Source organism: Electrophorus electricus, chromosome 1 (assembly GCF_041902795.1).
Source record: "Electrophorus electricus isolate QZ-2024a chromosome 1, ASM4190279v1, whole genome shotgun sequence".
Classification (NCBI taxonomy): Eukaryota; Metazoa; Chordata; class Actinopteri; order Gymnotiformes; family Gymnotidae; genus Electrophorus; species Electrophorus electricus.
This window is the reverse complement of record NC_137497.1, coordinates 34,525,058-34,549,130: the sequence shown is the minus strand read 5'-3', so window position 1 is coordinate 34,549,130 and position 24,073 is coordinate 34,525,058. Positions and strand designations below refer to the sequence as shown.

The following is a 24,073-nucleotide window of genomic DNA, read 5'->3' as shown; positions in this document are numbered from 1 at the left end:
AGGAGACAGTTCCTTACAGACCTTTTCACTCAATTGACAACCAAAGCAAGACCTTAGTGAAATCTCTTCCTTTTATTATTAAACCTCTTTGAAGTCGAAAAAAATAACGATTTGCACACAAAGTCTAGAAAGTTACTATTTGGTAATTGACAATACAACAGGCAAAACAAAACAGCAAATGGAGGCACACAAAGTAAACATTTTTCACACTGTTTGCCTTCACCTTCTGGTACACTTTGAGGAGAAAGAACAAATCATTATCCGATTGTGAATGAGAAGAATAGTTAACATGCTAGATGGACTGACACGCATACAGTCACAGGGCACAAGAGCAAAAACAATGTGACAAACACAGAATGGCTGAGATTGCAATTATTCGCAAAACCAAACAGCTCTACATTGAGGCTTCTTCAGCATTTCTTCCCCTCATTCCATCAACTGCAGTGGGTGGTAAAATTCATCCTGCATCACCTCAACACTCCCGAGGTTGCCAGTCCCACACACTAGCAGAGTGTCAGTGTAGCATCACACAATCAGTGAGAAAATACACAGAAAATAATCTTAAAGTACAGGACACTTTGATGGGCAAAATGCAAAAACATCAAGTGTGCTAATAAGATGGCTGTCCCTTAAGCACGCTCACCAAAAGGTACAGAGATCTGTAACTAACGTTGACTCCCTGTGGCCTAAATGCATATTCCCATTAACCCCGTCACGCTGGCCGTTTTATCTCTTGCCTCTCTTGTTGCCCGCTGGGGGCTTTTTGAGCTGCAAAAGAGTGCCTCCTGTGCCGAAGCCTGTGGTCGGGGTGTTGGACACCCCGAAGGTAAGCCCGGCCGACGCGTTGATGCCTGGGTTACTGAAGTTAAAGCCTGAGGTGCTGGAGCTCCCAAACCCTGCGTGAAGAGGAGAGTAAGGTTACAGGTGGAAACTACTCTTATACGGTTTAGAACTCACTAGTGTGAACGGGTGATTTTGCAAGTTTGTGCACTCCTTAATAGCGCCACAAAACTGAATCAACCACTTTCTGCTGGTAGTGTCACACTTCAAGCAAATCACCCCCACCCACATTTTTATTTTGGTTTTTTTAAAGCCAGAAAACAGGCAGGAAAAAGAAAACAATGAGTGAAGTGAGATGCTGGTGTCAGTTCCCTCCTGGGCTGATACGAGAGCAGAGAGGCAGTGGGTGACGCCGGAGAAGATGTTGGCCATAAGCAGTCCGCGGTGGCGTGAAGGAAAAGGAGGAGGTGCTGTGGAACACACCTGCGCTCAGACTCCCTCCAGATGGCTTGCTAGCGGAAAAACCGAACGATGAGCCTCCTGCTGCCATGGCCCCGAACCCCACGCCGCTACCAAAAGCTGTCGAGACACAGAGCGGTACACGCTGAGGGGCGGCTCCAGCACCTTCACCGACACCACCCATTCACAAAGAGCATAACGCTAACTCTACATCAGGCTATGTACACCTACAGCGGACAAAGGAAGAGAGGGGGAAAGGCTAAGGAGGAAATGAAGGAGCAGTGCATGTGGCCTGTCTATACTGCACTTGAAGGGAACTCTAATTAGCTGTCTCTCACACACTCAAACACACCCCTCTCTCTGCCTAATAACTACAGCAGACTCTGCACATTTAACATCTTTTTCATATCTAACCTGAGAGCATATCACTGCAGTGGGAGGATGGAAGCTGAGAGAAACAGTATAAAAGACAGGGTACCTCCAAGGCTGGTAGAGCCCATACTAGTGCCCATGCCCGAGGCAAAGGGGGTGCCAAAACTCGCGCCCATGGGCGCCTGCGTCCCTGGGACAGAGAAAAGAGAGCAGAACAGCTTACTCTCCATGTAGCCTCATGCTGTCTGGAGATGCCTAAAAGCCTCTTTTCACATGCTGTGTGAAATGCTTGGAGGACTTAACACAAGAGAGTCCTTGTAATGAGGTCTGAGTAGCACCTGATGCAAACGTGTCTGTGCCTTAGCAGTTACTTTAGCCCTACACGCTCCGTCGTCTGCCGCCTGCCCTCCAAGCCTCCCCAGAGAAAAGCCTTCAGCAGTGGCACGTTACTCGAATCGGTTCTCATAGACTGCCCTTACTTACCTGGTGTAAACAACTAGTTCACATACCAGCTTGCTGTCCTCCCATCTCTAACTAAAGCATTTCATGGCAATTTCAGAGGAAGGCACTTTAAACCTGACCTGCAACTACATTTTACAGAATGCTTGCGCTCCTGTCTCGTTTCCTTTTAGCTGGTTTTATATTTCGTTTAGTTTTTGATTTTTTCCTATTTAGAGATGCGATGTGTAATAATTAGCATCTCAAATTGATTATACTTCATCCAATTGATTTATATGAACAACTTCAGTCAAAAAGTAACAAAGACAAGGGCTTTTCTTTAAGAAAATGGATTTATTGTCAATTTAATGCAATCCACTTACATAAAACATGAAACAGTTCAGGACAAACTGATTCCTACTTGCTATTGTTTTAACACGGTTTAATTCAGAACTGAAGCTAATGTCCCAGGAATGCATTTCAAAACAGTGACAACTCCTACTGTATATATGGCATCTAGCACAAAACGCACACCATATCATATGCATCGACAAGCAATAGTTTAAATATAGCCTAAATGCACTTAACACACACACACTCAAATGAAAGTCGATTCTAATTTGTTACTGTGTGTAAACAGCCAAAAGCTCAAGCTCCGCAAATACTCCTCAAAGTTCCAACACGTGGAAACTGTACTACAGGGAACCCTCCCCTTTCACAGCTTTGACAGTACCAAAACAAAGGAGCCACTCTGTAAAACGTGATCAAAAGTAATACCAATAAGAAAAAGATTGGCATGCAAGGTTATCATTCATATTAGTGTTACGTGAGAATAACACAAGCTTAAGCCTTGTGTGCTCAGAAGTGGGTCTGCACTGTAAGACTATTGCCGCATTCAACAAGAGACTAGCCTACGATTCAACAGTGTTTCTACCCATGCATTATGACGTAAGGAAATCACAGTCTTCGACCTTAACTCTCTGCACACAGCACTCACATTACCCCACAAGTGGAGGATTTGTTCCACTGGTTTTCCATCAAAAGGCGCTCTACAAAGGGTAACCTTGGAAAGCACAGCAACCATGTGCATATTTAATACAAAATCACAACCTTCATACAGCCCGGGTAATCGAGAGTCGCATCAAGCAAACAGGAGCACCTGTATTAAGGAATATTGGCTCTCAGCAGCCACTGTAGAGAGAGAGATGCTGGACCAAAGCCCAGAGCAGCAGATGTTGACCATAAACAAGGCCAGAAGGCTATAAAGGCTGCACTGCTCAACATTGACTATTGGCACAAAACTGCACTGTAGGTCATGTGGTGTGCCTTCTCCCATCATGCACCAAGGGATAAAGTACGGTAGCCCTTAAACAGGTGGGAAAAGTCAACGGCCATACATTTCTGTACAAAACCTCTCAGCTCAGAGACACCACTGCAGTTTCCTGTAGTTAGAATTTAGGGTCTGACTCTAGATAGAACAATTTTACCTGACACATTATGGACTGAAGCTTTGTAGACCAAAAAGCTGCTCTAGTCTGGAATACATACTGAGAAGATAGTGTCATGCAACCAATTGTGGTATCTGAGGTGCAAAGGTACAAAAAAAACAAAAACAACAACAAACGAACACAACACAGACTCAAAATTATACAAGAACAGTCAAGTATTTTGCCAATTAATTAAAGTACAAAACCCTTACTCAGCTGACTAACGTCCATTTCCTACCTCAAACACAGCAACCATCCTTAATGGAGCTGTTCCACCTTTGCATTGAAATTTCACTGAATGATTTTTGTACAGGTAGGCAAAAACAAAATAACCGACATGTGTCAGACACTCACCTTGGCGTAACTTCTAAATTGGCTTTTTAAAAAAACCTTTGGCCATTAGGGTCAATTTCATGAGAACAGGATTTTTGTTTTTTTGACACAAGTGCTTAGAGCAAATAGGAAATGGTAACCATGCAGGCTCACACACAGACCCATTACGGATTCACTTGTAACCGGAATAAAGCTCCTTTAAGGCTTCTGTTTTTTTGCCCAAAATCCATTTCAGGTCTATAGGGAGGCATGGTACGTGGGTGTTGCTGTGGACGGCTTCAACAGTCAAAAGAATATTCAACCTCTTCAATAATTACTGAGAACCACAATTATTCCACTAGGCTATGAGAAGCATCCATCAAATCATCAGATTTCACACACCTGTAACCTGTTATTGCTGTTTTGTCTCCAGGGACACCACGAATGCTGCCATGGTTACCAGTAAGGGATAAGTGACTTTAAAAATTGCAAAGCTACTAAAAACGTGTTAAAAAAATTATAGCATATTCAAATTATTCTTCTGCAAATGTACAATAATTAATCAACACCCTGTAAAATCAGTAGCATGCACTTGTAAAAACGGAGTACAAAAAAAAATGCATAGGCGAACCTCATGGTAATGTCATAATTCAGAGCGTCAGTAGTGACAAGCTCATGTGAATCGTCAGCACTGATGTAGCTAGGATTGGGTGGGAACATGGGCCGTCGCCACACAAACCTTCGTGTTCGCTACGTCCGAGAGGAACGAGTCCCGACGCGTCCGTACGGCACGAGCAGGATCTTTTCCGACCTGCTGGCAAAAGGCACGCCCAGAGTACGGCCCCCCAATATGTAGCGCCAAATAAACAGACCGCAGATGTTACTAGAATTAGAAAGGCATGTGATGTCAGCCTGGCGGGCAGGCAGAAGACACCGTTATATTCATTCTGCCTGCATTCGGCGTTTATGCACTGCGAGAAGGCATGGAGAGGCTGCACGAGTGTGGAGCAATTAATGCGCCATCAGCCAAAAATAGAAAGCAATAATACTGGAGACGCCTCCTTCATTTGCAGTATATACCTGACATGGCAAAGTATACCTGACATGGCACGGGTTCACTGGGTTCTGTCTGCAGCACACAAGACCATTCTGCCAACACCCACTACTGAGGGCTTCTTCTGTTTTGGTTTTTAAGGACTGTGCATTTCCAGACACACTACATTCTCCATACCTTCAGATTAGAGTCCGTACACAGTGCGCCTTTGCGCTCCTGTTTCATGAACAAAGAGAAGCCATGGAGGAGGACTTATGCCATTTAGCAAACAGCACAAGAATTCAACTTTACTGCTCACGAATGTCCTTTGCCCACTGTCGGACTTCTGAGTAACACAACCATCATCAATGGCACTTAATTTAAAAAGGTCAAAAAATAAATAAGTAAACAAAACAAGCTGAGGCTATGGGGGTTTAGCCGATTACCGTTACAACTCCACATGCTATATACACAAGCGAAAGGAGGATGTGTTTAGGCTCATGCAGATACTGTATTTGTGATTCCTAGATTAGTGCCGCTGAAAACACCAACAGGCAAATTTCTTACTGCATCAAGCAAAAACTGTTCTCCTTAGAGCTGAGCAAATAGTGATTTAAAATCTCAATTAGGTAAAAATCAATTAGAGAACACTTAGGTTCAACAGAAAATAAAAGACTTCCAAAAAAGACAACCTCTGCATTTTTTGGAACTTATATATGCACCAATGCCAAGTGAGCACCTTTGAAAATCACAAAAATAAGAACAATAATAATACAAAAAGAGGCAAGTACCCTGTAATCAATTAGGATTTCTTAATGGTCAACTGATTAATTAAAATGGAAACACATTGGTACACATGTGTGGCCCCATCCACTGCAGAACTCTGGTAATTTAAGAGGTTTGGCTCTCTGACACACACACAAACAAACATCACTGACTTCAACCAGAGCTCAACAATCGCCATGTGACCAATCTGGAAACTGAATACTTGGCACAACATTATCCGAGAAACTAAATCTAATATTGGCAACTAAAGACTGCGCTGAGCTAGATGTGTTTCTCTCTCTCTTTAGAGACTTTTCATGCTCATCCTACCCCTCCCCAGTCATGAGTGCCATCTCAGGCCTGGCAAGTAAAAATTCTTCACTTTGTTTCTTCAGCAATAGCAGAAAGGGGGTGGGAGGAGTGGGGTAGCCAGCTCCCCATTACCCTACCCCGCCCAACCAAGAAGGAACCAGAAAGGGGGGGGGGGGGTGAAAGGAAGAAACCATACACAGATCTAACTGGCTTCCACCATTTATTTTGCATCCTCATGCGCTCTCTCTCTCTCCCTCTCTCTCTCTGCCTACCTGTGCCTCCCCCTCCGCTACCGGATGCACTCGTAGCCTATTGGTTAAGCAGAAGGTTCTAGAACTTGAAGGCGGTCAGACCTGGGGCGGGCTGCTGCTGCTGCGCCAACGTGGCCGCCATGGCGACAGCTGCCGCGTTGGGGACGGCGCCAAAGGGGGCTGGGCCTGTGGTGACTCGCGGCGCTCCCTGAGGCTTGCGGCCAGCTGCTCGCTTCAGCTCGAACACGTCTGTCGAGTCGTCCAGGAAGGCCCGTCGGTAGCTCAGGTACTGGTGTTTCAGCGCCTGCAGGGGAGGAGAGGGGAGCTCGTCACTGACAGCTGTCCAAATACAAATCAATTTAGTGAGAGGCTCTGAGAAATGGACCAAGCCTGGTCTCGGACTAACAAAGTACTGCAGCTTATAGCGAGGGCTGGGCCAGAGAGAGCACGCACCTTTACGTTCTCGTGGACGGCCTGCAACTGAGCAGCCAGCGCCACGAATGTCTGGTAAAGCTTCTGCATGGCCAGGGACAGATCTGCACACAAAGTGTAAAAGTACACTCAGTACATATTCCCAAAGTGGGTAGGCGAACGACAGAGCGCATGTAGTTGTGTGCACAATGTGACTGGCGAGCGAGACAGGAGTGAGGTTACCCTGGGGGGTGATGTGGGAGCCACTGCTCTGGGTCGTCAGGTGGTTCTCCAGCTCCTCGATCTGCTGCCTGTACTGCTGCAACTGCACCTCAAACTGCTCCACCAGAGCGCGGAAATAACTGGGAAGGCACAGGGAAAAGGGTTAGCCATGCCCAAAACCTCTTTAAGCTCCCAATTAACTTAATGTACATTTAAAATGCTGTTTAATCTATTCCAGTCCAAATGTAGCACATTATAAATATTAGAGAATATATACATGTGTGTGTGTGTGTGTGTGTGTATATATATATATGTATATATATATATATATATATATATATATATATATATATATATATATATATATATATATATATATATATATATATAAATAAAATAAAAGATTTTTGATTAACACTACTGAATAAGGGCATATGGTATTATGCACATATAATTAACAAAATATTACGCACATTAGCATCATCGTACATTAAATATAAATATTATCAGCCATGTGCATATAGTCAAGATTTCCTAAAAGGCATCAGCACTGACAAGCCCATGATTATTTGGAACAGGCAGGGAAGAGCTTGGCTTGGAAAGAACTCTTCTAGAAGCCAGGGGGCAGAAGATGGCCAAGTACTGATCTTAGCAAACATGCACTCACTCAGAGGGGGCGCTGTTCTCATGCTGCAGCCCAGGGGGTGTCTTCTGGGTTCTGAGAGCGATGTCAGCATTCTTCAGCTCCTGCAGGGGAGAAAACAGTCACAATTAAAGCCACACTGCTTACCCCCTAGAAATGAAACCTCAGGAGGCCAGCAAGTGGTGCATCAGTATATAAGGATGCACTGCACCTGGCTCGTGTTCACATTGCATTCCATACTTGGGTCTTGCTTACCCCATCACTCGTGTGTTTATGCACAAGGTTACCATGTACATACGGTAAACTCTGTTGTTTTTGTTCCGCATACATTTCATAGCCGTCACCCATTTTCATTTATGCTCTGTTGAACAGTTTCCATCTTTCCAAAGCAAATCTAAAAAACACTGGTAAATAGAAGTGATTCTGATCCTGAAATAAACACTAGGGCAACATATCTAATGGGTTCCGAGCCCTTCTTATGCAAGACTGACCTGCCTGAAGCATTTCACCTGAGGCCCATGGGAATGTGTAGAGGGACCACACTACTTCAGCACCCATCGCCTTTCTCTGCATGAAAGCACAAGGCCGCCAAAAGCTACCTGAGAACTCGGCACGACCAACCCACCATTCCGCCTTCATCCGATTCCCTAAAGGCCTCGCTCATCTAGGTAGTCCTACATGCACATTTTAAAAAGGAGAAACTGGCTCAAATTTGGCAGATGTGCTCTGTGTAGGACAGGGCATGATGCCAGGCAAGTCAACCAGATCCATAATCTGCAGACTTCATGATTATTCTTCTACCGGCAACCAGTATATATTTTACAATTAGAGCAACATCTGAATCAGAGTCAAGAGAATAACGTCATGTCCTGACTGCTGGGGTATAATGCTCAGGACAGTTTTATTAAATACATAAATTTACTCAGTAGTCATAAACATATTCAGGTGGCACAAGGGCGAAATCAAATTACTCTCCGTCTCTGTCTGCCCAGTAAACCCATGAAATCATGACTAATCAGAAATAACCGAATTAAGGGAAAGTTTCACAGCAAACACATTTTCCCCAGTGCACTGCAATAAACACCTAATCTCTGAACGTGTCTTGTGATGTGTTCCAAGCACTTTTTTTTATTTTCGACTCGCATGTTAAGCCTGGGGTGTGTCTGTGCCGTGTACCTGGGCGGTCTCCATCTTGAGTTTGTCTATGGAGAGGGCGTTTCTCTGCAGCCCACTGCTGCTGATCGACAGCAGCTGCTTCAGGCTCTTGATGTCGTCCTGCACCTTGAGCATGGCTTTGGAGGACATGCGGCTGATCTCCTCCTGAACCTGCTTCTGCTCCTTCACAAACTTCCTGCAGAGATGAGAGGAGGAGGGCCGTCAGCAAACACCAAACGCATGTGCAGGGCCATGCGACGAAGGACTGCGCCGAGTCCGAACCTCGCAGAGACACTACTTACTGGAAGTTGTCCACATCATTACAGATCGGGCAAGGGAGGTTTTCGTCTTTGAGAGCTTTGCTGTCTCTGCAGTGAAACCAAAAGAGGACGTAGCGAATAGTGAATAAGTCATGAATATTTATATGTCACAAGGAAAGTTAATCTTAACAGGCCAATGTAACGATCCTCACTGAGAGTGAAAGATTCATGGATTGAGAGTATGCTGGCACTCACTCGGGTCTAGTACTGGATGACTTATCACTCTTGCTCTCTGAGGAGGTGCTGAAGTCCACTCCACCCAGGCCCATGCTGGGTGCGAGTGCGATTGGGGCCGTCGATGCGGTGGAGGTCGAGAGCAACCCACCAAGACTCAAGCCTCCCCCAAGAGTGGGCTGTCCTAAACCTGAAAAACAGAGACCTCAGTACAACATTGGAGAAAAGACATGACCAAAACGAAAAACACAGACAACCCGAAAGTGAACCTGGTACACCATGATACCTACTGTTAGCGTTGTACTGCCTTGCATCCTAATTTAACCTGAAACTGTCCTACTGATATGAGCCAGTATAGATATGATACTGGCTTACATTTCAGCATCCAAAAACATAGAAATAAAACATTAAACTGACCAAAAAGCTAGCAAGTTAAGAGAACCTAGACATCCAACATAAAAATATACAAGAGAGTAAAGAATGAAAGAAATGGGTTCCTAATGTCATGTCAATTTCCCAAACGCCTCTGCAGATTGAGACTTGAAAATGTTAAATGTATGCCAGAGGTTTTATATTTTAAACCAAGAGAGCAGTGTGAAACCCAAGAGCCTCCTAACCTGTTGAGGCAGAGCTGGAGAAGAGAGAAGAGCCAAGGGTGAGGCCGGCAGCCGGAGCAGAGGAGGCAGCTGCCATCCCTCCCAGGTTGAGGGAAAAGGCTGTCGAGCCGGTCTGAGGGGCCGCAGACGTGAGGATGGAGCCCAGCGTCAGGCCTGTAGCCGCGGGGGCAGAGCTGGTCGTAGTGGTCAGGGAGAATGGGGTTGCCGATGCAGCCGGTTTTCCAAAGCCGAAGCCCGTTGATGCAGCAGTGGATGCAGCCGGAGTTCCTGACAACAACAGATGGATGCGGCAGGAATGGGTAACGACATGAACTGTAAAAAAAAGGGGGGTGTGAAGAGTTCCCACAGCTTTTCCTTACCTAAAGTCAGGCCAGTAGATGGTGCAGCAGCCCCTAGAGCAAGAAAAAAAGATGATCGATGAGAAAGGACACTGGAGTGATGCGACAACATGCAAAACTTTATTATTCACACTTATTTGTGTGATGCAACACATCCATGACTTAGGGGATAACCAATATGCACAATCTGATCATCAAGGTGCTTCATACCTGAAGCAGGTGTGTTGAAGGAGAACCCACTTGCTGGTTTCTGTGCAAACAAGCTGCCCCCAAAGCCTAGAGAGGAGGTGGTTGTGGTAGCGGCTGGTGCGGAGGTCACTGCACCCAGACCCCCAAAACTGAACCCGCCAGTGCCTGAAGCAGGGGCGCTGGGAGGGAAACACTTCACACTGTGAACATGCTACACCGCTCACAACCTATTCACAAGTCTGTTCGCTTTCATATTTATAAAACTGGTTTGGAAATCGGCTAGCCAGCTACGTGTAAATTGTATGTATTAGTTTAGCTAGAGTTAGCTAGCAACTATGCTTGTTGTGTATGAAATTTGAGTTTTACCCAGGTCTTATTGTACAAATTAACCGTCGTCTGAGACTATGAATAATTAATGAATAACACAGTTTCAGTCTGCCGATCTGGACAAGTTGTCACGGCTATCTTGTCTAGTTTATCTAGCGAGGTGGTAGGTTCGCTAGAGAGCGGACGTCTGAAAACTAGGCAGCTAACTAGCTAGCTAGCTAGGCAAGATCAGTTCTACATTTTCATACCTGGTTGCCGCTCCAAATGAAAAGTTCCCGCCAACGTTAGTTGAGCCCAAGGTACTTGTTCCAAAGTTAAATCCTGACATTTTGGGTTTTGTTTATTTACTTTAAAGGTTAAAAGAAGAAAGCAGAGCCTGGCTTGCAAGCTTGCTATCGCTCCAACCTCGTGGAGGCCCCAGAGCTAAAACATGCAGCTACTATCATACTAATAAAGCAAACTTCATATGCTAAGCCTGCAGACTTCACTGACTGTACGCGAAATTTACATCTCTGCAATAAAACCACACATAGCTAACTTTTTTACGGAGATGTTTTTTTCGAAAAAAAATCTCAAATTTATTTCCGCGCTCGACTTCTCTTCTTCCACTGCTACCACTCGTGTTGACGGAACATCGGTTTCAGCTCAATCTTGCACGGTAATACCACCCCCTACTGGCCGGACGGAAAACTAAGTCAAATCTGGGCTCCGTTCCATTAGAAGATAATGAATTGCTACAGAACAAAATGTTAATTTATAATAATCTGACATATTCTGATATAATTATATCTTCAAATTTAATATCGACTCAAACCACTGTCGCAAATGAGAAAATTAAAGATAACTGAGTCTGAGACAACAATACCCAAAATGCATTTATCTGTACGTGGCGTGGACACGCCCAACGAGGAAGTACAGGGCAGGAAGCAGAAACATTCAGATATCTGAGATGCTGCATAGAGTGTAGCTTTCAGAGGAGGCAGCTTTTCCTTGCTTTTTATGTGTGAACATAATTGTTTTTTTGTTTGTTTTTTTTTTGCTTGATCCTTGACAACATTGCTCCCAGGGTCTCATGGAGCACATCCGAACCCCAAAGGTAACGTTAATCGATCTGAAGATAAGACGTTAAATTAGCTGAAGCACTCCTTGCTTGTGTAGCCAGCTAGGCTAGGTAGCTGTTAGGTAAGTAGCTCCAGCAACAGTGACAGCTTTTCTGTCACTGAAATTTCTGATACGGCGTGTAGTTAATTAAATCACTGGATGACGTGAAAGCTGGTAATTTTATTTCGATATAATAACATTTAAGATGGATATGAGATTGGCCAGTTAGCTATAATGTTGCTAGCTGCTGTAGCTAGTCCAGTAGCATTAGCCATCTAGCTAACTAGCTATACAATTTGATCTTTTGTGTAAGTGCTGTTTTCTTATATACAGTATGTAGCTGACCTATGTTTGTCAGCGTTATGTCTGTTCAATAAGCTTGCATTCTATAATGGTCACTACATTATAATTCCTTTTACATTTTCATCCTAAAAGGCCAGTTTTCCAAAGAAAAATAAGAAAGTCAGACTAAGAATTCCAGCCACCTAAAATGGATCTGACGTTGTTGACATAAATGGCTATAATGTTCACTAGCATCCAGTCTCAGTGCTGCAGTAAAATAGTGATGCTCTGCCTATATTTGCATTTTCTGAGCAACTAGTGGTTATTTACGCATGTTGTTTTTTTATTTTTTTATAAGTAGCCCAGAACATTTTAGTCAAGCATTCTATTGTGACTGCAAGTTGTGTGGTGGACTACCTGTGCAGAATTGTTCATGTTGGGTTGTTTTGGCTTTTGCTCTACTGCTACTACTGCTGTTATTGTGGGGCTTTGGCAACCTTGACTTTTGTAGCCCCACTCAACAGATGTATTCATGTATCTGTTCCATATGCTGTACATTTGAACAAGTTTTGTGCTTGCAGCTAAAAGCTGTTCCTCTTTGTCCCACTTTTATAATTTCAAAATAACCCAGAGATAATCAAGAGAGACAAAACTGTGGGAGATGTTTTGTAATTCTTTCCCTGTTTCTTTGCTAGTGAATCGCATTTGTAATCCATCACTGAGCCAAACTGTACTAAACTCTTATTCAGTTCTTTTGAGTATGGACAGCTGCCTTTAATCTGAGAGTCCAGTGTATGCTTAGCTGCAGACCAGTTGCTATGGAACTGAGCTAGGCCTAAATGTAGTTTGATTCCAGCAAACTGCAACCACAGCTGAACACTATCCAATCTGACTGTCTCCATGCAACTTTGAGTGGTAGTCATCCACCTGATTGTTAACAACATTCAAACATGTATGTGCAATCATTTCACCTGTATGAAATAACTACTGTACATGAGATATTAACCCTGTTCTAATGGTAAGGGCCAATGCTTTGCTGGTGAAATGAGTTCAGGACCCAGGCTCCAAATCACTAGCCCATTCCACAACCCAAAATGTTGGTGTTTGGTAATCTAGAGGGAGAAACAAGCTAGAGAAACCAGCCTTGGCTGTTTTGGGTGTTGGCCTGCAGTTTTCATCTTCAGCTGCACTGGATAAAGACTTGTTCTTTACCAATGTGCCCTAGCACGCTCTTCTAAATGGATTTGAAGGCAGTAGCAGTTGTGCACAGCTAACAGACCGGCCATGCAGGACCTGAGAGCATTTGTGGCTGTGTAAGGGGGAAGGAGAGAAGAGAGATAAAGGAGTGTGATTAAGAGCCTTGAATGTGGCTAAGAGGATTTTGACATGAATGTGATATTTAACGGGAAGCCAGTCGTGGTAACATAAAATGGGGGTGATGTGCTGAGAGTTAAAAGATGTATGATTTAAAAGATAGCAGAATTCTGGACTGTTCAGAGTTTGAGAATTAATGCAGAGTTAATCTTAGGAAGAAGAAAGTTACAACAATCAAGGTAGCTAGAAATGAAGGCATGAATAAGAGGCTTGGCAGCAGACAGAGAGGTATGGGCTAATCTTTGCTGTGTTGCGCAAGTGGAAGAAAGGAGCATTAACATGAGTGTTGAATCAAGGATGACACCCAGATTACAAACCTCATTGGCAGGGGGAAACCAATAAATCATAAATGGGGAAAGAGTTCTAGAACCACTATAACACTGATTTAGAGTCAGTGAGAATGAGCTCAGTCTTATCACTGTTTAACATGAGAAAATGGTTTCATCCAGCATTTGGCTCCTGATAGACAGGATTCTGTTTGTATGAGAGGTTATTAACAGATTAGGCCTTAAGTAACTATATAAATGTATATAGTGTAATGTGTATCTAATCCAAGTAGAAATGAAAATCCAATTTTAAGTGGTGCATGATATGACCAAGCAGGAGGAACAGAACCTTGAGGGACCCCTGGAGAAAGAACAGGTAGAAGAGGTCTGAACCTATCTATGATGCAAGAGGTAAACCAGTTAAGAACAGAACCACTGATACTAGCTCACGAAGGCTAAAGAAAAGGAAAGAGTGGAAAAATGTGTCAAACTCAGCACTTGTATCCAGTAGGATGAGGTTGGAGTGTGCAGCAGTTCAGAAGAGGTAACTTTAATGAGGGTAGTTTCTTTACAGTGTTAAGAGTGAAAATCTGTTTTAAAAGATTAAAAAAACTGGTTGTCTAGGTAGGCATGAAGCCGGGTAGCAACAACTCGCTCATGAACTTTGGAGATAAATGGAAAATTGGTGAAATAGCTATTGAAATTATTAGGGTCTAGGCCAGGTCTTTTAGAATGGGGACGACTATTGCAACATCAATGACGTGGGGTATGTGACTAAAGAGAAGCGATTGATTAAAAAATGTAGTGAAGTGGGGCACTAGACAAGTAGACAGGCTTTAACAAGAGCTCAGGGGGTAGCATCAAAAGAGCAGGTAGTGGTACGATAATAGTAGCAATAATATCAGGAATCTGAGAAGAGTCAACCATGTTAAAAGATGTTATTAAGAAAAGAGAAACAGGGAAAGGGTGTAAGCCTGAACTGTATGGGCTACTAGAGAACTATAGATGTTAGAAAGTTTGTTTTCTGAGAAAAGAATCAATTCTCAGAAGACACCATGTTTTCAGGGGGTTTAAATAGCTTAGCAACTGTAGAAAAGTGATGAAGAAAGTTAGTGTTCTGGGTCTGATTGGAAAAATATGTTGTTTTTTGCAGTGTGTATCGCATTTCTGTACACTGATATATGTTGTTTATAAGCATGAGCTTGTAGGGTCTTTCCAAGCGATGTCCATCCTGTTTCATATTACGAAGCTCTGGAGTAAACCAGAATGAAGGAGTGGTAAGAGACACTATTAGTTTTTAAAGGTAAGCATTGTAGCATGTGCCTTAGGAGAAGAAAGTGCATTGTCTAACGATAGAGTAGATAGAATGGGTAAAGGTAGTTGAATCAATGGTGTGCAAAAACAAATTAGTTTGCTAACCAAATAGTGGTGGAACAGCAGAAAGACCACAAAGACAATAAACATGTTATCAGAGGTAAAAGCGGAGTGAGTGAAGCTTCAAGTAAAGAAGAGAAGAGAACAGGAACAGATTGAGTTGAGTGTGCATCCCTTAACACGAGTAGGAGAATCTACCAACTGGATAAATTAAAAGCTGTCAAGGAATGTGAAGAAAAGTGTAGCGAATTTGAAGTCAGGGCCATTTACATGAATTTTGAGATCTCCAACAAGCAGGGGACATGGACCTAGCTAATGTGTGGAGTTCAGGTAATTAAGGTAAAAATTATGGGTTGGGCTTTGGTGGGTGGTAGAGTAGGAGAGTGATTGAAGTGATTAAAAATTACAGCTAAGCCACCACCATGCCCAATTGAATGAGGTTTGAAAAAGTAATTAAAATTTGGGGAGGTTTGCTTGGTTCAGGGCCAAGCAAATTGCCACCTCATTGCCATGTTTCCGTTAGAAAGAGTTGTACTGTTTTTCTTAAGGCCCAGTGCTTATCTCTAACAATTTTCCAACCATCCCTGTGTTCTCTTCCCCAACTGTCCCATACATTTAGTTAAGCTCAGTGTCAATTTGATGGAGATTTATTTATTTTTTTTAAACTTATGCTTCATTTAGACTTTGTCTGAGCCCTAAGGTATGTCATTAAATGGAATTTTACTGTAACCTCACTAGATGACATTACAGCAGTAATGGACAGTGGCAGCTCAGTGGTTAAGGTACTTAATAGTAATCAGAATGTTGGCAGTTCAAGCCCCAGCACCACCAAGTTGCCACTGTTGGGCCCCCGAGCAAGGCCCTTAACCTTCAATTGCTCAAGTTGTATTCAGTCATAATGGTAAGTCATTTTGGATAAAAGCATCAGTTAAATGCCATAAATTTAAATTAAATGGTGGGATTACATAAAATGAGATGCCGACATAGCTGTTTTCTCCCTGCATGGTTAATGGTTGCTAGCCTTCTGTCCACAGGTGGAGCAGGTGAAGCTTCTGGACCGCTTCAACAACAAGACCACCACAGGAACCCTGTACTTGACTGCCACCCACCTGATCTTTGTGGAGAGCAACGTGCCCGGTGCTCACGAGATCTGGGTAAGAACAGCTGCGTCGTGGATCGTCTCTCACAGGACCCTGATATGTGGTTACACCAAAGATCTCTCAGCTCCACCTCAGTTTTTTTGCTATGAGAGTTGATTATGTGGCGGGAGCAGGGTAAATAGAGTCTTGCTTGTTGCTTTGGCCAGTGCAGGATGTGGTATGCTGGGAAACGTAGGATTTGGAGAGGACTGGTCCATCTGGCACCAGTCACCGTCAAGCGTCCTTCTCAAATGCTGTCACCCGATCTGAGACTAATCCTTATCTATCATGGCCATAAAGTGCTATGGCTGTACGACGTGCTGCCTTTGGCAGTATCATGAGCGCCATGTCGTGGTCATAAAAGCCTGTTTACAGATGGATGTGCATGCCTACTGCATCAGTACTCTGAGTTCAGTTTTGTTCAGTGAAACATAACTCTAGATTGAATTATGACATGCCATAGGCTCCCATTGTATGAGCAGAAAGAGCTCTGTGATTCATCTTTATGACTCTAGTGAAATTCAGACTGAAGGTCGGAGAGGTCCTCTTTCAGTCTATGGCCAAGTGATCCCAACATACTCACACACTGAAGGGGGCTTTTGTACCCCAGGTCAGTTAACTTGGGTTGTACCCATTGCATATGTGCATATGCATATATTCACATTCAAGGACAAGATGTTCCTCAAGTCTCTTTATGCATAAATGCAGATAAATGTGCATTTTAATGACTCCTCAGGACAACTATGCAACTAATTAGATGGATATGGTAATGATATGCCTTTGGAAGCCTTATGTGCTTCTTCTACCATTCATTTGTGCATTCTTGAAAAAGATTTGGGTCCAGCTTTATATTTCAGCAGGCTAAGAACTGTCAAATCAAAAGAACTAAAATTTAATGGGCAGAAGATGTTCAAGGAGTGATTTTACAATGCAGACAAACCACCACATAATACCAATGCAGGTAAGCAGAGAACCTGGTAGTGCTCTAGGAAGATCCGGGCAGGGGTGTGATGGTGCCTGCTCTTCCCCCACCCCCCAGATCCTACACCACCACATCGCATCGGTGGAGAAGCTCTCGCTGACCACCAGTGGCTGCCCGCTGCTTATTCAGTGTCGGAACTTCCGGGTGGTGCACTTCGTGGTGCCACGTGAGCGCGACTGCCATGATGTCTACAGCTCACTGCTTCGCCTCCTCCGGCCAGGTGGGCATGTGTGCAGATGGGCACGCGTGTGCGTGCATGTGCGTGCGTGCGTGTGTGTGTGTGTGTGTTTGTCATTTCAGACTACAGATGGCTGAAGAACTTCCAAATTTGACTTTGTTTATGTTGTAAAGGGGACATGTATGTCTGTATGTGTGTGTGTGTGTGTGTGTGTGTGTGTGTGTGTGTGTGTGTGTGTGTGTGTGTGTGTGTGTGTGTGTGTGTGTGTGTGTCACGCAGTGTCATACGATGAGCTTTACGCATTCTCCTACAACCCCAAGCAGAACGAGCAGCAGAGGGAGGTGGGCTGGCAGCTCATTGACCTCACCGCTGAGTTTGAGCGTTTGGGCCTGCCCTGTGACCAGTGGCAGCTCTCAGACGTCAACCGAGACTATAAGGTACGCTGGGGGACGGGGACGTCTGCCTGGGCCCAGCTAGCTCTGACTGCCTTTCCGAAAGTGCTTGTGACCCCCGAACTGCCACTTCTTTCTCTAGTCCTGAAGATAAAAAAATGAAGGTGGTAGTCCGCTTAGTCACGCCGGATGACGATACAGTATCGGTCACTCTGTCTAATTTGGGAACATTCATGCTCCACTTTCTGTTTTATGAAGTTATCAGGCAACCTAGATTTGGCCAAAAAAAAGGCCTGAAAGACAAAAGACTGCTATTGGTTGGCAAAAGGAAAGATGCCAGAGATTCTTTCAGTCTAGCTAGAAACTGGCTAGAAACCTCTGTCCAGCTAATCTCAATGCTGCATCCCACACCTCTTTAGTTCTCATGTGTATACTGCCCAGTGACATCTATGCCTGGCTGCTGTCTTTGGGCCAGGTGTGTGAGACGTACCCCAGAGACCTGTACGTACCCATCACAGCCAGTAAACCCATCATCGTCGGGAGCTCCAAGTTCAGGAGTAAAGGGCGCTTCCCCGTCCTCACGTATTTTTACCAGGAGAAGAAGGTAGGACCACAGCACTACTGAGAGAGGGTGTGATAGAGAGAGGAGCGGACAACGCTGGCAGGCATGCGCATCTCCTGTTGCCTGCTGGGACTTTTGAGTTTTTCAGCCCTTCGGTGATCACTCAGGCCACATGGTGCATCATATAAGGCCTGAAGCATTAAATATAAACCAGTAAATCTAATAATCTAATAAAAGCCAGAATAAGGGTTCATCCCTGTTTCTTTCTCTCTTTCTCTCTCTCTCTGTCTCTCACACAGACACACACACACACACTTGTATTTGGAGGAGTATTTTTATTGAGGCAGTAACAGGATTCCAGCATGTAAACCTAGCTCTGTACACCTGCAAAGCTGTGATTGCATTAAACTTATCTGTCCAGACTATATATTCTTGCAGTAACTTTGCGCGTGTGTGTGTGTGTGCGCTCCTGCTGACATAGGCTGCAGTGTGTCGATGCAGCCAGCCTCTCTCGGGCTTCAGTGCTCGCTGTCTGGAGGATGAGCACATGCTGCAGGCCATCAGCAAAGCCAACCACAACAGCCGCTTTGTCTACGTGATGGACACCAGGCCGAAGGTTAGCCCCGCCCACCGCCACGCCTGGCCACACCCTGCTTGTGGGAGGAGGGCGGGGCTGCGAGCCTCTGCTCATCTCTGGAATGTGTTCATAGCTGAACGCCTTGGCGAACCGGGCAGCGGGCAAAGGTTATGAGAATGAGGACAACTATTCTAACATCCGCTTCCAGTTCGTGGGCATCGAGAACATCCACGTGATGAGGGCCAGTCTGCAAAAGCTTCTGGAAGGTCTGACAAAACCAAGCATTTTGAAAAGTTACGCATTCACCATTTCTCATCTCGGCTAATCTTTCTCTCTCTCTCCCTCTCCCTTTCTCTCAGTGGTGGGCACACGCTCTCTCTCTGTGAACGATTACCTGTTAGGACTTGAAAGCAGTGGCTGGCTGCGACATATCAAAGCCATCGTTGACGCTGCTATTTTCCTCACAAAGGTTCCTGGCAACCGTTACACACCTACACTCTCTGCTGTCATTTTGCCATACCCATTTAAATGAACCGCATACAGACTTTTCCGCAGCCTTGATAACGGCTGTTGATGCATTGGTAGATTTTCTCGGCTGTTGGTAACGTTTTTAGTGTTGGTGATGCTTTATTGGATGAAATGAACTTTGATGTCTCATCCGTAGGCGGTGACGGTAGAGGGGGCGAGTGTGCTGGTGCACTGCTCTGACGGGTGGGACCGCACGGCTCAGGTCTGCGCTCTGGGAGCCCTGCTTATGGATCCCTACTACCGCACCCTCAAAGGCTTCATGGTACGCGCCCAGGCTGAGCAGCCGTGTCGCCCAGGTCCAGCCCCAAGGGACGCCCAGCTGGGGCACTGCCGCAGGGCGACTGACCGCCTCAGTGCTGCGATATAGCAATATGCTGGTACTAGAACACAGGGCTTTTCAACTCCAGCTTTACTGACCCACAGTTTGAGGTTTCCCTGGCACACCTGATCCAGCAAATGACGGGCTTGACGATGAGCTAAAGTGCTGGATCACGCGTGCTGGGTCAGAGCAGGGAAATCCTGAAAGTGCTGGGCAGTGGGGCCCTTGGAGTGGAGTTGTAAACCCAAATGTGTGTGTGTGTGTGTGTGTGTGTGTGTGTGTGTGTGTGTGTGTGTGTGTGTGTGTGTGTGTGTGTAAAGCTGGGTTGTTGAGAGCCTTCCCCTCATGTCACCTCCTTCCTCTCCTCTAAGGTGTTGATCGAGAAAGAGTGGATCTCTTTCGGGCACAAGTTTGCAGACAGGTATTAAGTGGTTCTATCTCTGTCTCCCCTGAGATCCCGCTGTTTCCCCCCTCACGCTCCCTTTGTCTCCGCCTGAGCTCCCTCTGTCTCCCCCACATTAATATTACATTTGCATGTCGGCATCTCGTTTTATGTAATCCCACCATTTAATTTAAATTTAGCTGACACTTTTTCCCAAAGCCACTTACAATTATAGCTGAACACAACTTGAGCAAGTGAGGGTTAAGGGCCTTATTCAGGGGCCCAACAGTGACAACTTGGCAGTGTTGGGGCTCGAACTGGCAACCTTCCGACTACTAGTCAGGTACCTTAACCACTGAGCTACTCCTTCTGGCTGCTGTGGTGTGAGCTCATCGCTGTCTCCTTGCCACCACCGTCACAGGTGTGACCAGCTGGATGGCGACCCAAGAGAGGTGTCCCCCGTCTTCACGCAGTTCCTGGACTGTGTGTGGCAGCTGATGGAGCAGTTCCCCCAGGCCTTCGAGTTCAGCGAGTGGTTCCTCATCCAGCTGCATGAGCATGTGCACTCCTGCCAGTTTGGCAACTTCCTGGGGAACAGCCAGAGGCAGAGAGAGGAGCTGCAGTGAGTGTGTCCCCTCCACACACACAAACGCATGTGCATGTATGCCTATACCAACATGCCCTGTCCCCATTCACCCCATCAGCCCCTGTGTGCTCGTGTGTGTTTGCAGGCTAAAGGACAGGACCTACTCCTTGTGGGCTCACCTGTTAAGTGAGCAGCACAATTACCTGAATCCCGTGTACAGTCCCAGCTTTGCAGAGAGACACCCAGTGCTGGAGCCCTCCACGCAGCCCTGGAACTTCAAGTATGACCGACACCTGCTCCATCAAAGCCCCCCATCACCACCCGCTCTCTACAAACCCAACCCAGAAATCTTAAAAAGCCATGTGTCTGTGTGTTACAGGTTTTGGAGGAACATGTACCATCAGTTCGACCGCACCATGCACCCACGTCAGTCCATACTCAAACACACACTCACACTGAAGGAGAGTAACAGTAAGCTGGAGGACACGGCACACACCCTGCAGGCGGTGAGCTCATACCTCCTCTCTTCTCCTCTCCGTTGCACCAACACTCCTCTTCAATCCCTCTCCTCTCTCCACGACTCCTCCCCTGTTCACTGATGTAGCTGGGCACCTTCCTCACCCACCTTCTTCCCCACCTCTCTTTTGTCTTCTTGCTGGCTCTTATCGTCTTGCTTTCATGTCTCTCTGCTCACACACTCCTGTCTCCTTTCTGCCTGTCCTGGCCACCTCCTGTGAGCCACACTTTGCTCCATCTGTTTCTCTGTTGTGACGCGCACACACACACACACCTACCCACTCACCCCTTCTGTTCCCCTCCAGAAGCTTCAGACGTTGGGGGTGAGCACCTCTCCGCTGGAGCTCCACAGCTGGTCCAGGGAGCACAGACTCCCTCCCCGACCCCAGTCACTCATCCTTGGGGCCCCACTCAGCCGCAAGGAGGCGCAGCAGGAAGAGGAGGTGTTGGGCGAGGAGGCGCTGGAGGACGCTCCAGACGGCAATGGCGGGGAACGGACTGTAGAGGGCAGCAGTGCCACAGAGAATGGATACGGGGAGCTTCAGAGCTCGTTCAGCTCCAAGAACGAGCCAGCCATGGTCAGCCTGGAGTTTGGGGTGGCCCGAATGACCTGCTGAGGACTTATGGCATACTGGAATATGGAAATCCAGAAGGACTGAGGAGGAAAAAAAAAAAAAATTTGTATATTCTCAAAGCTCAGTGGTGTGTGTGTGTGTGTGTGTGTGTGTGTGTTCATTCAGTGAGGGCCTTTGTGATAGCCTCCGCATATAAAATTGCTGGATGGGGAACACATGGAAAGATGTGTTCTGTCATGTAAAGCCGCTGTTAATGTGAGGATGTATCTGTCATTGTCCTTAAGGAATTAAAAAAAAAATTTTCTTAAACAATGTGAATAGCACTAAAAAAGATTAAATTGTTAAATGGAGGACAGGAACAAAACTGTAACTACTTTGTTTGGGCTTCACATTTGACATTCAGAAGGTATTTGGACATTTGTCAACAAAAGGGTGATTCATATAAAATGAAGGATAAGTACAGAATTGCCTTCATATCAGTGAAGAGCAGATGTGGAACATTGGAGAGATTAATTGGCCTTCACCGACATCAGTGTTCCGGATAAGAAAGCAACACGGGGGTCACACACGTTTACTGGTGGTCATGTAGAATTGCTATAAATCATTTAAGCACTGGTGTCTAGCTACTGTGTAGTCATCCATCCATCACACTCAGTCCCAAACGAGTAACCCTTTCTGAGGGGAAGCTAGGTGTGGGACATGGGCGCCCTTTCCACTGAGGGATTTCCTTCCACTTTAAGCCCCACTTGTTCACCGCTCTGCCCCCAGAGCTGATTATTGGCGCTGGAGCCCAGAGGCCTGCGTCTCGGGCTGGATCAGGATTATAAGAGGATTTTCCTCTGGTACGTACCACTGCGAGCCTGGGAGACGGCCAGTGGCAGCCATGCCCAGACCAGCATTCCCAACCCAAAGTCACCCTCCACTCCCACCCCCCACGGGCTGGATTGTGGGTCAGTGGGGGTTGGTTCCTTGCTTTGTTCTCTGGGGAGGGAATGTTGGAACTGCCAGCCAGGGGGGTAGCAACAGTAACCACAAATAACACCAGCATGGCATGTGGAATGAGTGCTGCAGATATGCAACGGTACCTCCACTGCATTCTCACCTGAAAAAGTAGTTCAGTAGATCTGATAATCCCAACAGCAAAATTAGGAAGCAATATAATCTATGGGTCATCTATTGCAGCACTTTATGCAACAATCTCATGCTGCTTCCATTTGGACATGGAAATCCCCCCTGCCCAAAGCCTGTAGCTGTTTTCCTGTACTAGCAGAGGTGTGCCTCACCTGTAAGGTGTGAGAGAAGCACTATAGCTAAACTGTGGGGGATGGGGTAGAAACGCAGACAACACATCACAGGTGGGTCTCGGCAGGTGCTATCTGATATGGTTTCCTTTTGTTTCTCTCTCTTGGGTTCTTCACCTGATCTTTATACACATACCAACCCATTATTCATCTGATCCATACAACATCTGTGTCTCTGAACTCTGACTTTATGTGGAGACTGGGGAATGGGAAAAAAAATACGGTTCTACTGACCCAAAATCTCATCACTTTCACTTTCACTTTTTCAATAATGTTTAAAGTGTACTGTCAGTACATAGTTGTAGCGAGTTAATTTAAAACACTGAGGAGCTAAGTGCTGTGTAGTAAATAATGAATGCTTGAGTTACTGAGTCCTCACTGCTAATTGAACATTCCAGCAAATGTGCTGCGGCGCGTGCCTATGTAAGTTCCCCGCGTGTGTGTGTACGCCCGCATGGGCTAATGGACAGAGAGAGTGTGGCAGGGCCAGTTTAATGCAGTGAACATTTGGACATCTGGCTATAGATCTTTGGGACACGAAGGTGCCTTACAGGAGTACAGACATGGTGGGTTATAATCTGCCAAAACTCTTCTCCCCAGGCCCTCAGAATATTACATTCATCCATAGCAGAAAATATATTCCAATTTGCAACATCTCAAAGTGGCGTAGCTGAAGCTCATAACAGTTAAAAGCTAAGACATACATCAGTGCACCAAAGAGCTGTACTGATGGTCCCTGGACTTTATGCTTCATAACCACCAGAATTTAGTGCCTGGTGTGACATTCTCTACAAGGCATACAAAAAGAGCAGGACTATCAAGTTCCACGGCAATACACACAAACACACACACACACACACACACCACCTGCTCCTTGCACTGCTGATCCATTCCATGTGTCCACCCTGTCCTTCAGCTGTAACGGGGATGTTCCCGTGGAGACACAGAGCATGCAGAGGTTTGTTCCATGCTTTCAGGACTACGGACACAGAAATAAAGTAGCGTGTAATGGGAAGAAGGACTGCAAACTGGGA

General features: G+C 45.5%; 2 protein-coding genes across 6 annotated transcripts; one reads left to right on the top strand and one right to left on the bottom strand.

Annotated features, from left to right (window-relative positions):
- Positions 1 to 53: 53 nt before the first annotated feature.
- On the bottom strand, positions 54 to 11,252 carry nup58 (nucleoporin 58). 3 transcript variants are annotated; one of them, XM_027005251.3, is made up of 14 exons: positions 10,854 to 11,252; positions 10,300 to 10,457; positions 10,111 to 10,143; positions 9,752 to 10,018; positions 9,156 to 9,324; positions 8,943 to 9,008; positions 8,662 to 8,836; positions 7,510 to 7,589; positions 6,864 to 6,982; positions 6,663 to 6,745; positions 6,312 to 6,513; positions 1,718 to 1,801; positions 1,264 to 1,359; positions 54 to 896 (listed from the first exon to the last, which is right to left on the bottom strand). In XM_027005251.3, the coding sequence occupies exons 1-14, from the start codon at positions 10,931 to 10,933 to the stop codon at positions 727 to 729; spliced, it is 1,782 nt and encodes a 593-aa protein (XP_026861052.2). In that variant the 5' UTR covers positions 10,934 to 11,252; the 3' UTR covers positions 54 to 726. The 3 variants fall into 3 exon arrangements, with proteins under 3 accessions (XP_026861052.2, XP_026861053.2, XP_026861054.2); XM_027005252.3 differs by lacking the exon at positions 1,718 to 1,801; XM_027005253.3 differs by lacking the exons at positions 1,264 to 1,359; positions 1,718 to 1,801.
- Positions 11,253 to 11,530: 278 nt separating this feature from the next.
- Positions 11,531 to 22,088, top strand: mtmr6 (myotubularin related protein 6). 3 transcript variants are annotated; one of them, XM_081716848.1, is made up of 15 exons: positions 11,534 to 11,701; positions 13,966 to 14,905; positions 16,037 to 16,156; positions 17,181 to 17,343; positions 17,625 to 17,738; positions 18,169 to 18,297; positions 18,737 to 18,871; positions 18,966 to 19,098; positions 19,192 to 19,301; positions 19,497 to 19,622; positions 20,051 to 20,100; positions 20,483 to 20,683; positions 20,793 to 20,927; positions 21,027 to 21,153; positions 21,469 to 22,088. In XM_081716848.1, exons 4-15 carry the CDS (start codon positions 17,305 to 17,307, stop codon positions 21,778 to 21,780), a joined length of 1,611 nt encoding a protein of 536 aa, XP_081572974.1. In that variant the 5' UTR covers positions 11,534 to 11,701; positions 13,966 to 14,905; positions 16,037 to 16,156; positions 17,181 to 17,304; the 3' UTR covers positions 21,781 to 22,088. The 3 variants fall into 3 exon arrangements, with proteins under 3 accessions (XP_026861170.2, XP_081572974.1, XP_026861171.2); XM_027005369.3 differs by lacking the exon at positions 13,966 to 14,905 and having other exon boundaries at positions 11,531 to 11,701; positions 17,581 to 17,738; XM_027005370.3 differs by lacking the exons at positions 11,534 to 11,701; positions 13,966 to 14,905; positions 16,037 to 16,156 and adding an exon at positions 16,179 to 17,102 and having other exon boundaries at positions 17,581 to 17,738.
- Positions 22,089 to 24,073: the final 1,985 nt, after the last annotated feature.